This window comes from Dermacentor andersoni, chromosome 2, assembly GCF_023375885.2.
Source record: "Dermacentor andersoni chromosome 2, qqDerAnde1_hic_scaffold, whole genome shotgun sequence".
Taxonomy (NCBI): domain Eukaryota; kingdom Metazoa; phylum Arthropoda; class Arachnida; order Ixodida; family Ixodidae; genus Dermacentor; species Dermacentor andersoni.
The window spans coordinates 28,174,249-28,191,624 of NC_092815.1; the positions used below are offsets into that span (position 1 = coordinate 28,174,249).

Consider the following 17,376-nt stretch of genomic DNA (forward strand, 5'->3'; position numbering starts at 1 on the left):
GTAACTTACGACACATTAGTTATATACAGCAAAATAAATTTCAAGGACGATAGCGGAATTTGATTGATTAAGAATGCAAAGAAGATCAGTAGCTGCAGAGAACTGTATTTATATATGCACCATGATTTCCGCATCAAAAAGGCTCCATCATATATGTCGAGTATTACAGCCGTGCATCTTAATAGAAAGTTGCGTGTTTTAACGCGATAGCGTTAAGGGCCCCGTATCGCAAAAAATCCGGCGTTGGCGTCCCCCGTCCGGCGCCCCGCGCCCAGCGTCGACGGTCTGTTCGGTAAAAATAATTCCGGAATACGCATACCCAACCACTCTTCCACCCCATAGTTCCTCATACCTCGTCTTTCATTCTTTACGAAGTTATTCCTCGGAATTTTGAGAACGGCAGCCCACAAACAAATGTTATCAAAAAAAAAAAAAAGAAAACACCGACAGCGCATATCTTTTATGTTAGATCGTCTCAGACAGAAATATTAAAAGTGCGAAATAATATCACGAGATCAACCTACGCAATGATTACATAAGTAAAGTTGCCGGGAAGCATGGGAAAACAGTTAGGGGTCTTTGAGTGCTATCGCGTTCCCCCCCCCCCCCCAGAGGCGAAGCTTAAGCATCCTCCAAATTTTCTTTGTGCTACACGCAACTGTCGTTCATCTTGGACGCGTTGACACGTCACACTGCTACGGCTGAAATGTTTCCTAACAGTTAGTCGCCCAAAAGTGTTGGTCAACACTTATGTTTCCTAACAATATTCGCACTGCATCAACTCGAACTGACTGTCGGCAACATCAACAATGTCACCTGTGTGTGACCGATTTCTGCAACCCTTTCTTGCCACTTGTTTCTTTTCTCTTTTCTAAATGTATCTTGCGGCGTGTCCTAAATTTCTCCTACGCCTTTTCCTTAGGTGCCACTCTTACAAAACACATGCAACAAAGCTTCTCTGGTTGTTGCTTCATCTTTTTAATGCGAACCTTCTCGTATTTTGTAACGGTGACTGCTGTCGAGTGCTCCTTTTGCCACTGCCTTGGTGAATATCGTATACACAGGACAGCACTAGCACGACAGCACACAAATCGGCTTATATAGTGTATATATATCGCCATCTGTGCTACCCTTACAGAGATACCGGTGACCTGCTCTGTTCTCCTCGGAATTGCGCGGTGAAACCACAAACGGCGCCCAAATATTCTCACTGTAACCAATATACGCCTCGAAGCCCGTAATTTCTTCATTTCTACTTTCTACGCTTTCTTCCACGTTGTTTGGCACGTGTACTCGGTTGGCCTCTCGCCGAGTAATCTTGGGCCGATCCCGAAGGCTGTGCAACAGTAAACTGCGCTGATCTCAGAGGCAGTGTAAATGGCCACCGCATGGAGCACATGGACTTCTTGGTGGAGCTACCGCGGCTAATTACCCTCTCAGTATAAAACTGCCCCATCAAGAACGGGAACCGTATTCCACGCTCACGAGATGCCGCGCGATCCTCGCACGCTCGCAACAAGTGGCGCGCTGTCTAAAAGCGCTTCTCGCCGAAGCCGTCACGACATGCCGCACTGCTTTTTGTCGTAATAAGTATGCAGCTATCTCTGTCACGCACATATAGCGACGTAACGTGCTAGCACTATAGGCTTAGAAACGATCGATCAATCTGTCGGTGAAGAGAATATTTCGTGCCGCGAAATTCGAGGTAGCGGCGAGATAAGACATTGCGAAAGTCTCTTGCGCAGTCCATGCTTCTCAAGTATAAAACCCTCTTTAAAGGCGATGAAAGGACCGCATAAAAGCGTGCGGATATGCCGCATCCACGGGCACTGCTGCGTCAGCACGTCGACGTTACGCGTTGCCCAAGCGCTGGCCGCCAAGTCTGCTGCTTTTTTTGAAAGTGTTACGTTTCGCCTACGACGCGCGGTATAGCCGGCGCGGATGCAACGGACGCCGGGGCTTCGTTCAAAGCGGCGGACATTTTGGCCCGTTCGGAGCTCCCGCAAAGCCTCCCCGCCAAGCGCGTCCAGGCGTGTTTCAGTGCCACGTGTCTTCGTGTGTGCGTGTGTGTGTGTGTGCCCACGCTTGTCAAAGCGCGGCAGCCGGGGAGAGGAGCTCCCCAAGTGTGAAGCGAGGAGGTCTGACAGGCGCCAGCTTGGCGATGCGTCACTACACTCGTCTCAACGTGTCTCTCAGTCTGTCCGTACCCGCCGTCACGTGGTCTCGTCACGAGGCCTTCCTCTTGCCCTCAACTCCGAGAGTATAAGAGCAGCTGCCCCCGGACGCCAAGAGAGAGGCTCCGATTTCTTCCGTTGAGTTACGTGCTCTCCCGTCTCTCCACTTCGGTCGACCTGACCGCCCGCTCTTTTGCGATGTTAGAATAAACAAGTTGTTCTGTTACCAGTCGACTCATGCTTTGCCGGGACCTTCGGATGCTTCCAGTTGTGCCCCAGGCCGCCAGGCCAACGCTACCCTTGGGGCTTGCGACCCATTTGCAATAACGGGCGTCAGCACTGAGTTTCCAACAACTCGTGCCAGCGGTGCGATTACAACAAAAGCTTTCCAGGAACACATTCTAGAAGAGTTGGTTTGATGTGGTGAGAGTGACACCGATAGCACCTTGTGGCGCTGTAACGTAAAACTTTTCCAAACTTTTCTATTCGAATTCTGCAGTCAGCCCTCCACGATTGGTCAAAAAATCTTCGAGCCACCCTCACATTGCCTGTCTGTCACGCGATGACACGAAAACCGCGATAGCTCCCCATCTGATATGACGTGTTGTTCAGACTGATTATGCATGAATATACCGAGCAAAAGAAAAATATTTATTTCTGATATGATGTCTTTTTGCCGTTAGCCTTCTGCTATTGGTCAAAAGTTTTCGGGCTGCACCCACTTCACCTGTCGGTAAAGCAAAGTCACGAAACCGCGGAAACTCACGCATCAATGTGACGTGTACACGTTAAAGATGCATTAGTATGTTGAACAAAACCGACTTTCCTTCTGAATAGTCGGAGACGGCCAAAGGAATAGAAGATGGCTGCCCGCCGATCGCCGGAGAGCACGTATTTATTTGCGTACAATAAGACTTTCTGCGTGGCAGTATAACGTTATCGAGCCCTTTGGGCACCTATGCGACATCGCTGTGCCAACTTTTCTGTGCTCGGGCTGCGTTTTAGCGGCATTCTTAGCCTTTTATTGGACTCCGCCATAATTTTCGACCAGCCATCGCAAGCTAAGTAAGGGGAAACGGACCAATCACAGGCGCCGGCACCACCCTCCTCATCCGGTTATCTATCGTCACTGCGCTGGCTCGGCCCCATCGAAAACCTCTCCACTTGAGCGCGTTCCTCGCCTCTTGCCAGCCAATTAGATAATAAAAACTTTAGTGCAGGCAATGGTATTTGTTTTCAAAAAGAACAAAAGTGACCTGTTATAAACTAGGAGAGCTTTTGATTGGACTGCTTCAGGCAGCGCTGCGGGTCACCGCCCGATGCTTGCGTTGGTGGTTGCGTAAATTTTACGTCAGGAGATTAGAATAAACACAGATTGGGATAGTTTTATGTTATAGGGCCCTTGGTTGCACGACTGTGGACAACGTTGATAAACTTGTACTCCTCTATGTCAGTGCATATAGATGTGGCACAAAGGGCTCTGAACACGAAAAGACAACACAAAAGCATATATTCTTTCCATCTTGTATTAGCGCAACCCAAGGCATCTTCTTACGTGATCAGTGTGACTGAAAGGGCTATCATGCAGATACGGGATGAACATTAACTGATGAGAACACGTAGAAATTTAAGACACATCTTTAGCTATAGCTACAGCTGAGCAGCATGCCTCAAATAAAAGTGAAACATAAAACACTTTTATGCGACCGCCGCTTAACAGGCTTTGTTAAATTTCTTTCATGTAAGAAAAAAAGAAGTTACTTTCAACTCCTTGACGGGCGCCCCTTCCGGTTTCAGTTTCGCAATATTTGAGTAAAAAGTGGCCAGAATGAAACTGAAAATATTTATGTATAGTGTTTACAAAGTTGTGACATAGAAAGTAAAATAGATATCACTATTTTGTTAACTGTGTCTACCAGATCGCGTAAATAGGACAGTGATGATCCATTTTACAGTGCTCTGAAATATTCCAATAAGTTGTGGATAGAACAATGGCCAAGCGCACATAAACCAGGTAACAAAACAGGCGACGAAAGAGCGTTTCGACATTTTTTGTGTTGTTTCTGGATAGCGACGAACGTAGGTAAACTAAGATAGGCAGGAGGAAGATTGGTTTTATCAAACAAAACTGCCAATATACACCCAATTTTACATTTGAAGCAGTGCTAGGTGCGGAACATTAAAAAATAATAATTGTAAATAATTTTGCTTCAGTCCAGATAGGCTCATTGAAGTCGATGAATTTAGGCTCATTGAAGCTGAATTCACAAAGCTTTCTGTTCGTAACTGCTGTTGGCCATCGGCTGGCTGCCTCTGCTAATGATACGTCGAATATCAGCATTGGCAGGCACTAGCTCTCACAAACAATGCTTAAACTTTTTGTTTTTCTGTCTGTATGAATACGGGCCCCGATTCGGCATCACCAAAAAAAAAAAAAAGAACGCAGAGCGCTATACTTGACCAACTTCAGCAGGGATAATATGTCATAGGATATCATAATTTCTTTAGCCATATTTGTCTTCATTACGATTAATATGTGCTCGCCAAAGTCTTCCAGGTACTCGGATTACGACGTATGTTCAGTAGATAATGACACATACCACGTGCAAGGATTATTACTTCATGTTAAGAAAAATTGTGCTACGTCCAGCAGCGTGCAATTCGTGATGGAACATTATCGTATGTGCTTCTTAAATCCGTGCTGCCATCACCAAACGAAGCCGCAAATGAAACGATTTCGCAATAATCCACGTGCATGTATATAATGTGCGGCAAGGCGAAACAGACCGAGGCATAAGAACTAACGACCGAAGGACGCCGCAAATGATTTCTGCGTGGTTTCCCGAAAATATTTATCTCCCGATGCAAGACAGAGTCTTAGCTCCGAGGGAAGTATATTTAGGTAGTTCGCAATCTGCCCTCAAAAATTTCACAGCGCCTGTGTACAGCGTAAATAACTTCTGGCATTAAAAAAGACTAAAGTGTGGATAACGATAAAAATGTGAAGAGAGAGAGAGAGCGCCTCCAAACAAATGCGCCAGATCGTTGCCCTTAAGCTTGGTCATTTCTATATAATCTGCAACCAAAAGATTAATTCGGTTGTGAAAGCGCCCAGTGTGAAGGGAAGCGCCAGTGGTCTTACCATATTAACGAAATGTTTTTTTTTCCATACAATTCCACTCATTTTGGATGATCCGTCTTGCTGATATGTTAATCCAAGGGATAGTGGGGGCGTCGCTTTGCGCGAACCAATGAGGAAGGGCGCGAAGGAGTGTAAAATTGAAAGTTCCGTTACAAAATGCGGTCGGTAATTGGCATTTGAGCAGTGAACGGCAGCAGATGTGCCACAACGAACCTTGCTTATATACTAACGCTTGATGAGCAGTTCGTGCCCAAGAGTATACTTATAATCGTTGTGAGACTTGGTCGGTTTGATATCAAGGTGAAGCAATAATAGCGGTTCTCGCACGCAAGTCACGGCTAATACGCATGGAACATTTTACTCTTGAAAGAATTTAGCGACGGTTGAAAAGAATCTGCACGAGTTATACAGTAAGCTGCCTCAGAGTTTTCCTATGTATACATTGTGGAGCAAAATACATTTCTTGAAAAGGGATAGAAAAAAGGAAGACAGTGAAGCGCCAAACTGGCGCTTCACTGTCTTTCTTTCTTCTGTCCCTTTTCAAGAAATGTATTTTGCGCCACAAAGTATACCTAGGAAATCTAAGCACCAACTTGCCCAAGAAGAAGTCCTTTTGCCTCAGAGTAAGTGGCAATAAGGGGTGGGATGACAATGGCGATAAGTCTGTGCTCGTTTGTGCGTGCATGGTGCGAACTTTTCTTCTCTCTTTCTTGTTATATTTCAATTCCCTTTTCCCCTCTCTCCTAGTGCAGGATAGCCGACCGGACAAAGCCTGGTTAACCTCCTTGCCTCTCGTTATCACTCCCCTTACCCTCTCGTGCAAGATTTCCTCTTGGTCACTCGGCAGCAAGCAGCGCGGCAACTTACTCACTTGCGGTAAGCTTAAAGGATTGCCCGGTCAATTTACAAACAGATACGAATGGTCTTGGAAGAAAGCGGGTATGCACTTTTACTCTTTAAGCGGTAGCAGCAGTAATGCGAGCACGTATTTCTCATTTAATTGTTGAACTTGGGACTTGTTGAATGTACCGCGTAAAGACAGAACGCACTCTGAGCATGACGTCACACGTGTCTGTGTCGTGCGATCGAGGCATGCTTTGTTGTGATAACTCAACCACACAGGCTTTGCTAGTGCAACATTTCTTTTTCTTCTGAACTTCGCGCTGGAAGCTGGTTTGTTCAATAAAGGCCGGGTAACACTGGCCGACAACAAACACGACATCAATGACACCATCGCCAACGATCGGCGGACTAGTCGGCAGACGATGTGGCTGAGAGGCGTTATGACGTTAATGGCGCTAATGGCGTCGACGCGATCGACGACGAGTAGAATGACAAGCTTTCGGGCCGACCACGCCAACGGAGCCATTCTGTTGGCCCTCGTTCAGCCGGTCTTCGCCCGACCGGCCATTGAGCGCGAATATCACTACGAAAACGCGATTGCCGCAGTGACTTTGCTTTCATATATTTATTATCGCTCGAGCCAAGTAGAAACTACCTCCCGAAGTTGAAAAGCACGATTGTCAGCCCTTCCTAAACGTCTGCGTCGAGTTCGAGCCGCTGTCAGTCTCGTTGAGTGGAGATAACGCCTAGCACAGCCGACAATTTCGTGCGCCTGCCAGCGCCGCACCTCATCTAAAGCACGAACAATCAGGACTAAGGAAACTTTCTTTATAGCTTTGTTCTGGCCATAATGACCTGAAATGAACAACTTCTCGCTTTGTACGGTGCGCACAAAAGAAGCTGGAAGCGGCGACAGGGCTACGAGTCGCCATCGGTACACATCAGCGTTCTCGATCGAAGGCTGCCGGTCCGTCACTTTCTCCGGCGCTTCCATCATGAACAAAATGCGACTACGTATAGTGGCACATCTGCATGCATTGCTATGCTGACACGTTTTCTAGTTGCCGAGATGCACTGTTTACCTCTTAGGTGAAACGGGCAAGACGTGATGGTTTCTTCCATACTGTATATTATATGAGCATACATAAATATATCAGCAACGTAAACAATCGCCTCGCTCAGTTGCCATGTGAGTATACAGAAAGCATCGGTGTCATCGCGAGGGAGCTACGGGTTCGCTATGTGAGCGCTTATACGCGCATAGTTTCCTCTAAACATACTTCATCAAACACACAAATCGCATGTATAATGCAAGATAACCACCTATCATCTTGCCTACAAGATATTTGCCTACAAAGTATTTACTAAGGTAATCGCAAATAGAAGCAGGAACACCTTAGACTTCTGTCAACCAAGGGACCAGGCAGGATTCCGTAAAGGCTACTCAACAATAGACCATATTCACGCTATCAATCAGGTGATAGAGAAATGTACAGAATATAACCAATCCTTATATATAGCTTTCATTGATTACGAGAAAGCGTTTGATTCAGTTCAAAGCTTAGCAGTCACGGAGGCATTGCGTAGTCAGGGTGTAGGCGAGCCGTATGTAAAAATACTGAACGATATCTATAGCGTCTCCACACCCACCGTATTCCTCCATTAAAAAAAAGCAACAAAATCCAAATAAAGAAAGGCGTCAGGCAGGGAGATACGATCTCTCGAATGCTATTCGCAGCATGTTTACAGGAGGTATTCAGAGACCTGGATTGAGAAGAATTGGGGATAAGAGTTAATGGAGAATACCTTAGTAACTTCCGATTCGCTGATGATATTGCCTTGCTTAGTAACTCAGGGGACCAATTGCAATGCATGCTCACCGACCTGGAGAGGTAAAGTAGAAGGGGGGGGGGGGGGGTCTGAAATTATTCTGCAGAAAACTAAAGTAATGTTCAACTGTCTCGGAAGAGCACAGCAGTTTACGATAGGTAGCGAGGCACTGGAAGTGGTAAGGAAATGCATCTACTTAGGGCAGGTAGTGACCGCGGATCCGGATCATGAGACTGAAATAATCAGAAGATTAAGAATCGGCTGGGGTGCGTGGCAGTCATTCTCAGAATATGAACAGCAGGTTGCCATTATCCCTCAAGAGAAAAGTGTATAACGGCCGTGTCTTACAAGTACTCACGTACGGGGCAGAAACTTGGAGGCTTACGAAAAGGGTTCTACTTAAATTGAGGACGGTGCAGCGAGCTATGGAAAGAAGACTGATGGGTGTAACGTTAAGGGATAAGAAAAGAGCAGATTGGGTGAGGGAACAAACGCGAGTTAATGACATCTTAGTTGAAATCAGGAAATGGGCATGGGCAGGACATGTAATGAGGAGGGAAGATAACCGAGGGTCATTAAGGGTTACGGACTGGATTCCAAGGGAAGGGAATCGTAGCAGGGGGTGGCAGAAAGTTAGGTGAGCGGATGAGATTAAGAAGTTTGCAGGGACAACATGGCCACAATTAGTACATGACCGGGGTAGTTGGTGAAGTATGGGAGACGCCTTCGCCCAGCAGTGGGCATAACCAGGCTGATGATGATGATTATGATGCTGATGCTGATGATGATGATGACGACGACGACGATGATCATGATGATGATGAACCACCTATCAAAGCCAACAACTCCCGGTCGTCTTTTCGAAAGGGCCCAGCCGCTCATATCAGCTCGTCTCAGTGCGATGCGACGCCGCTCTATAGGCGCAAATCAGTTTGTTTTGCAGTATTTCGTCATTATTTCATGCCAGCGCTGCGCGGTGTACTCTGTATTTGAGGCAAACCACGAACAGTGGACGCAGCGTGCATGCGTAAATTGAACTGATTTCCGGAGTTTTACGTGCCAAAGCACGATTAATTTTGATCACCAGGGAATCTTTAAAGTGCCCACAATGCACGGGACGCGGGCGTTCTTGCACTTCGCCGCCATCGAAATGCGGCCGCCGCGGCCGGGATTTGATCCCGAGACGTCGTGCTTATAGCAGTGCATGAAGCCCTATAGCCCGTAAGCCACCGCGGTGGGTGCGTGCAGACGTAAAGGAACGCACCGCTCGATTAAATCGGCATTCGAACCCTGGCTACGCCACTGCTCAGGCTATTCTCTTCTTGACATTGAACATTTTATATATAGCTTTGGGAAAAGTTGGCGGCAAAAAATTTCCCAGCGTTTCCACATACACAAAAGCAAGGAAGTGAATTATAGTTACCCAAACGAAGGTATGCCAGAGTTGTTTTGTTCTCCTGAAAAACACTACGTTTATTGACATGTGAAAAATTCCGTTACGCTAGAACTGTTCGTAATGTCCTTATAGCGAACCTAAGTGGTCGGAGAATGGCAAACATCACTTTCGAAAAAAAAAAAGAAAAGAAATAGTGCCATTCCACTCTGCGAAGAAGGATTGTTGGGATGACTATATTCACAAATATATTCATTTATATGGTTATTGCTATATTGATTGAATAAATACACATTCACGTAATTTCGTGGCTTTTATCGTGATTATTTTGTCTCATTCGTTACCGCAGTGACTAAAGCTTTGCGGTCTTTGTGGTACGCAGCGATCGGTTGTACTGCTATGCTAGAGACGTTCTTGCCAAATGTTATATCTATACACGACCGGTGACGCGTGGTCGGCACATTGACGTCCGTGTAGCACTCAATTCCAAACCGTCCCATCAGGAAGGATGCAGTCCACTTGCCGTCGGGGCGCGCTGCGTCGACGTTAAAGTCGACGATTGGTGGGTACACGATTGCGTTTTGTTATGCTTTTCGATCCTCCAATGGGAGCGAAGGAGCGCCACCATCCCACGTTTTATATGTGGCCATGAAGGTCATGCGTCAAAACATGGTCGATAAGATGATAACATTCAGAGCGACCACCGCGGCTGATAACATCACGCGGAAATGGTAATGTACTTTACACATAGAAAGAAGATGATAACTATAAGAGTGACGGCCACGACGTTTTTTTTTTTTTTCGCGCATGCGTATGGGTTTGCGCCGGAGGAGTTTTTGGCGTACAGGTGACAGACGGACGGACGGACGGACGGACAGACGAATCGGGTAGCCATATACAGCTTCGCTGTAAAAAAAAGAAATGCGTACTTGGATTCGGCCCCGGATCCTTTATTATAATCGCCTATATATAGAGACACCAAATACGCGAAAATGCCAGCGAATGGTCGGGCTCTATTATATTAAAATCCACCGTTACCGTAATTTCAAACTACCAGAAAAGCGTGACGTACCACGTGTTGTTTGGCTTGGAAATATTGCGTTATGCGCGGCAAACCGTCGACCTTAGCTGATATTCTGATGGCTTATGCTCTCGTTTCGGAGCCCCGGGACAGCTAACGGAAGCATTCGGATACGAAATCCACACGCTAGCAATCATCGTAAATGCGGCCAAAATCCGCTTTGGTGCGGGCGAGCCTCGTTATGTGCCGCCTGTTTGCTTGGCGTCCCCATTCCTCATATTTCCCCCAGTCGCTTTCTCCTATATGCTGCTTAGTAAGCAAGTGTCTAAGGCATAGCTCTTGAAAAGAGGCAATATTCATCTCGTTATCCTCCCAGGTTCCCATTTCATCTCATTTTCATCTGGGTGCACGAATCCGCGATATTCTGCTTTCGCCCGTAACAGTGATTCTGCCAGAGCGACACAGCACGCGTGCCTGGCTCTGTTTGTACGCGTGTGTGGCCGTGTGAGAGCGCGCGCACGCATGGCGTGTTTTTTTGCCTTTTGCTCGCGCTTGTGTGTTCCTTGATGTGAGAGTGCGCATAGCGCAGCGTTAACGAGGAAACAGTGTTTAGTGAGCCACGTGTTTTGCTATGCGCCAGCTGGTGCTCAATGAGGCGAAACGAACACGTTGTACTCTGGGATCTTCCGTTCTATTACAATGTGGCATCACAGATGATGAGGGCAAACGTCGTATGCAATTATTCCGCGAAGGGGAAACGAGTCAGGGAAGCAAGGGTGAAACCACCCGCCTACGAAATGGAAGACATTTTATGAGTATAGTGTTGCAGAGGACTGAACAGGCATCGGCTGCAACAGAACGAAACATAAGACAAAAAGAAAATGAATACCAGCTCCTTATCTCGCAGGAAACTAATTTAGGCATTGTCAACTCCCTTTTTTTTGCTCATACCTACTACAGGGTGAAAGAAACGAATATTAAAAAATAAGAATAATGCGCTCGCCGAACGTGTTCTAAAGCTGACTACGCTTGACTGTCATTTCGAAGTGACAGTCAGGGGTGTTAGGTTACACCATCATCATCATCATCATCATCATCAGCATCATCATCATCATCATGGTTACGCCCACTGCAGGGCAAAGGCCTCTCTCATACTTCTCCAACTACCCCGGTCATGTACTAATTGTGGCCATGTTGTCCCTGCGAACTTCTTAATCTCATACGCCCACCTAACTTTCTGCCGCACCCTGCTACGCTTCCCTTCCCTTAGAATCCAGTCCGTAACCCTTAATGACCATCGGTTATCTTCCCTCCTCATTACATGTCCTGCCCATGCCCATTTCTTTTTCTTGATTTCAGCTAAGATGTCATTAACCCGCGTTTCTTCCCTCACCCAATCTGCTCTTTTCTTACCCCTCAACGTTACACCCATCATTCTTCTTTCCATAGCTGGTTGCGTCGTCCTCAATTTAAGCAGAACCCTTTTCGTAAGTCTCCAGGTTTCTGCCCCGTACGTGAGTACTGGTAAGACACAGCTGTTATACACTTTTCTCTTGAGGGATAATGGCAACCTGCTGTTCATGATCTGAGAATGCCTGTCAAACGCCCCCGAGCCCATTCTTATTCTTCTGATTATTTCAGTCTCATGATCCGGATCCGCAGTCACTACCTGCCCTAAGTAGATGTATTCCCTTACCAATTCCGTTTCCTACAAAGTATTTACTAAGGTAATCGCTAATAGAATCAGGAGCACCTTAGACTTCCGTCAACCAAAGGACCAGGCAGGATTCCGTAAAGGCTACTCAACAATAGACCATATTCACACTATCAATCAGGTGATAGAGAAATGTGCGGAATATAACCGACCCTTATATATAGCTGTCATTGATTACGAGAAAGCATTTGATTCAGTCGAATCCTCACCAGTCATGGAGGCATTATGTAATCAGGGTGTAGACGAGCCGTGTGTAAAAACACTGCAAGATAGCTATAGCGGCTCCACAGCCACCGTAGTCCTCCATAAAGAAAGCAACAAAATCCCAATAAAGAAAGGCGTCAGGCAGGGAGATACGATCTCTCCAATGCTATCCACAGCGTGTTTATAGGAGGTATTCAGAGACCTGGATTGGGAAGAATTGGGGATAAGAGTTAATGGAGAATACCTTAGTAACTTGCGATTCGTTGATGATATTGCCTTGCTTAGTAACTCAGGGGACCAGCTGCAATGCATGCTCACTGACCTGGAGAGGCAAAGCAGAGGGGTGGTTCTAAAAATTAATCTGCAGAAAACTAAAGTAATGTTTAACAGTCTCAGAAGAGAACAGCAGTTTACGATAGGTAGCGAAGCTATATGTACAGTCTTCTTTTTCCTTTCCTCCAGTGTAGGGTAGCAAACCGGACGCTCGTCTGGTTGACCTCCTTACATTTCCTCTCTTTACTCTTTCCCTCTCTCTTTTCTTTTCAAGATTGGTTTTATTCGTTGCTTTTTTTACTTATATTTTCCTGCTGTTTCTTTCTTTCTTTTTTTTTTTTTTTTTTTGGTGTATGCGTGCGGCCGCATTCAGACCTCATGGTTGTCCCTGGGCACGGTAAATGAATTGTAGTAGGAATGAAGCAGCGCATGCAGCAGTGGGACACGGTCTGGGCGGGAGGTGCGAGCGCAGATCGCGAGCTGTTGACGCCAGCTGAGACTGTCTTTGCTGTGCCCGTCGTGCGATCTTTCCGCCTGCCGTCCAACTTTAGTAAACCCCCTTTCAATATGATTGATTGGTTGATTGATTGATTGATTGATTGATTGATTGATTGATTATTAGCTGAGAACATATAAACACAACGAATGACAGAGAGCATCAGACTAGTAATTGTAAATAAGAGACAAATAAACAAGTAAATAAGAAACAGACACCACACCTGCAGCTTGAAGATGAGGAATAAAAGAAAGAAAAGCGAAGCAGGGCACAACCCGTCACGACACCTACAGACTTTGAGCACTATAGACAAGAATCGATTCCCGTAGCAGGAAAGCATTGCGTAGAACGAATCCTTGGCCGTCCTGTCGACTCACAGCTCCACCTGTGCCACATCACCACATCTGATCCGCGACGTTTTAATGCTTTCGCTTTGTGTTTAATGCGTTTCCTTAGTACCGTGTCAAGGCACCGACAAACCAATCAATTTGTTTCTACTTTTTCGCCTACACATCGTGTAGAGAGAGGGAGAGGGAAGTAGAGGAGCAAATTTTCTAGCTTCGGTACCCCTGTCCGGGGCTAATGGGTGTTGAGGCGATGGTAAAGGGGCGAGAGGGATAGCTGGCACCGATACTGCACTTATGCATACAGAGGAGATTGGAAAGTTGCCATCCGATTCAAGACTGGTGCTCTCTTCTGTGAACATCCTTATCAAATTGTGCCCTGCGGCAACTATACTCTCTAAACATTTGTTTACTCTGCCATCAACTCCATCGTCCACGTATGTTTGCTCCGGTCTGTAGAGCGTTCGCAGAAAGAGTTTCAAGATGCCGTTGATACCTTTTTGCTCGATGGCACACCCGCATGCTGCGTCGCGAGTTCCTTTCATTGAAGTTTCCCTTAAGCCTCCGCGTCGTCCAGAAGGCCCGTAGGTTGCGGTGGCTGCACGCTGGGTTTGCCGAAAACTGTCGGAAGATTGAGTTTAAGGTACCGTTGCGAATCAGCCCGCGGCCGTTGATTAAAGTCCCTCGAGCGTAAGGCTGGCCTCTCTCGTTGCATAATTTGAACCGGTGTTCTCACCATGGAATACGCTAAAGCCGAGGTTTAGAGCACCTAGCTCCCTGTGCGAGTCATTATTTAACGCAACGTTTTCGGGAAGCAGGCCGGAAACAGCGCGGTCATTATAAACGACGCCTCGCATGCGTCGCGAAGAACGCTGCACCAGCTTGGGCGTCCTGTGAAACATCTCTGGAAGCACTTGTCCCGAATCAAGTGCGTACGAGTTTGTTTGGTCGGCCTCCTGTGGGCAATAATCAATCCGTATAGGCCTTAATCGCCATAAGTTGCTCGAATACTGACGAGGAGTGCGGAACTCAGTACCACTGAGGGATTAAGCACTCAGTTGTATGCAATAATCTGAGGTCAGTACCGTTAAAACAAGTTGAAGGCAGCGAGAAGGAAATGCAACGAAATGGCAGCGCTTGATTCAGTGCGACTAAAGCCTGTGAGAGTATCTGAAGGCAAAATCAGCGCGCTGTGAGAAGCCGACGCCGTCCAAACCCAAAATTCGTACATTCTTTGATGGGTGACAGGCGCTCTAGTAAAGATCACGCGTGAGCGGTTTCTATGGTAGTTATCTCTTTAGGAGCACCAAGGACTGGCAGAGCTGCTCTTCTCACAGTCGAACATTAGGTGTTGAAATCTATAAACTGCGTAACAAAATGGTGTAACATGACACTGTCAAATTAATGTGAAGTTTGTTTTTATATATGGCAATAATCTTTCGATACCCACACCCACATTCTCTCTCTCTCTTTATATATATATATATATATATATATATATATATATATATATATATATATATATATATATATATATATATATATATATACTTCGCTTATAATGAGACATTTATTTACTCCTCAACTATACTCCCGTGAAGGCTAAGATGACGGATACTGCGACGCAATTCAACCTCCGCTTTTGCACATGTTATCGTACGAACACAATTTACATCACTTTTAGGCCAGTTGTGTGTCACACAAGGAGGAACATATCTGAATAATTTTAAGCAAGTCAAGCAAGTCAGATCACGTATATGGTCACCACTAGAGCGCCAATGAAGCTCCGAAATTAGTACTCCACAGCTTTTTTTTTTTTTTTTTGCTACGGAGAACTTTGCTGCGTTCGGCACCGGTTTCATTGCAACATATTGTGGTAGCGATAAGACAACTGCTATTACGACAGTACCAGCACAAGCTAAATTGCCAATGAAGAGACCGCATGAAAAAAATCCAATATCCAAACCACTTATATCGACAGATCTCGGCGTTGAAAACCGTTAGAGCTGCATCGAGATGAGAGTGGAAACAACAGTCGTACCTGCGACGACTGGAGCAGTGCGTTGCAGATGACGTAGGCGCTCTCGAAGTGGGCGTCATCACGAGGGTTGATGCAGAAGAAGAGGTGCGTGATGCCCAGCAAAGGGAACAGCAGGGCTGTCGCCTTGGACACCTTTCTGCGATCGAAACAGACGCATTAGCACTGAACTTTCGAGACCATATCCACTGTCTAAAAGAGACACGGGCTCCGATCCACGCTGTGAAGGTGGTTGGCCAGCGAAGCTGCGCTATCACCTGATCCGATAGGCCAATGTGACGTACGTAGCCTTGAACTCGATCCTGCCGAGCTTGCGCAAGACGCTGTTGTGCATACTGACGTCGTTGTTCCTTTCGTCGCTCATCGTATTCGCACTGCGCTTCAGGCGTCCTGTGTGTGGGTCGCTTTGGGTAGGAACCGTTGCGTCCTACCTAGCCTGAGCACGACTTCGGTGCTTCCGCTAATAGTGAGCGAAAGTTAAATCACAAAACCTAAACAGCCATTGCAGATGACGACTTGAGAAGAAATTTCTACGGTAGGGGTGTAGCAGTGTTACGAACATATTTATGTCTGTTTGCGCCGATTGAGCTGACACGGGTAAGCGCTGGAACGCGCTGCTGCGGCTGATTGGCCAGAGGTCACAACTGATAACCGAGGATGGCGCGTGCTTATATCTTTGTGGCGCGCTCTTATTTGTCATCTAAAAGTACTTTGAACATAAATGTATTGAGCGTTCACTGCTGTGGAAAGCATTAGCATTGTTGTTGTGCGGCGAACTTTTGCCTAATGTCTGACAGGTTGTGTTTCTCTATGTGCGCAATTAGCCTGAATTTTCATACTCGTCATGACACTCTATTTGGTGTTAGCAAATGGAAAAGCAGTATCCGTCGTCAACCGTCAAGTTTGTCACTGATGTGTTTTGAGCACTTCTATCATTGTTTTTTTCTAATTAAGCTTTATCTTGCTCATTGGGGGTCGGATTCCAACGATATAGTTCTCCACACGAGATGAAACAAGGAAAAAAAAAAACACGGTTTAACATTTCTAATTATCGAAATTTATTGGTGTTGCACAATTCGCTGTCGTCTTCTGTGCTGTTAACCTCATCCTTCTATTATATTGCTCACAGTTTCAATTCATGGTGTTGCTCATTCTGTGGCCTACGGTGTCCGTATGATGGATGGCAGTCCTGTCATCCATCAAAGTGTGATAGGCATGTCAAAGTGTGATAGGCAGCGAAACTTGCAGGTGCGGATGTTGCGTAGTGAAGTTGTCGGTCATAATTTGGGACTGTCGGTAGCCACGACTTCTTTCTGCATTTCTTTTTTAGGGCTGCTTTACTAGCTCTTCGTGCCCTCGACAGTGATCCTACACGAAGGAAACACGCATTGTGTCGTCAGTTGGCGGTCTACGCATCGTCGACCAACTTCAGACGGTATACCCGCTGCCGAGGGAGCTGATATTGAGCCTATGCGCGGCATGAGAACCCCACCTGCAATCGTGCGCAGCGTTATAAAATACCATATCGGTGAATGTACGCGTGTTAGCCCCCTGCTTTGAGGCCATACGAGCTGTATATTATGGAGTTTTTGTTTTTCATTTTCGTAATTAGCATCGAAATAAAGAAATTTAGTCGCTTCGTAACACAGCGGCAGCGGTGGTGGTGGTGTATACAGGAGAAGTTAGCTTTGTGGACCTGGCTGCCCATTGCTCCACTGAGCGTCTCTTTCTGCGCCAAATACGCCACCATGTGTCCATCAGCTCTGTCTCTAGCAGAAATGTGAGAAGACTGCTTAACACTTCCACTGCAATTATATTTACTGCGATGCGGTGAGCCGGCGAGTGCGGTCGAGCTTGTCGGCGCTGTAACACACGCCCGGAAAAGGAAGCTGTCGAATTGTGGT

At 46.3% G+C, this 17,376-nt stretch overlaps 1 protein-coding gene across 1 annotated transcript in view; it reads right to left on the reverse strand.

Moving 5' to 3' along the window:
• LOC126542176 (corticotropin-releasing factor receptor 1-like) overlaps positions 1-17,376 on the reverse strand; it is a 318,876-nt gene that overhangs the window by 11,766 nt on the left and 289,734 nt on the right. The window contains exon 9 of the mRNA XM_055077310.2: positions 15,476-15,611. Coding sequence (XP_054933285.2) covers positions 15,476-15,611 — 136 coding nt within the window. The remainder of the gene's footprint in view (positions 1-15,475; positions 15,612-17,376) is intronic.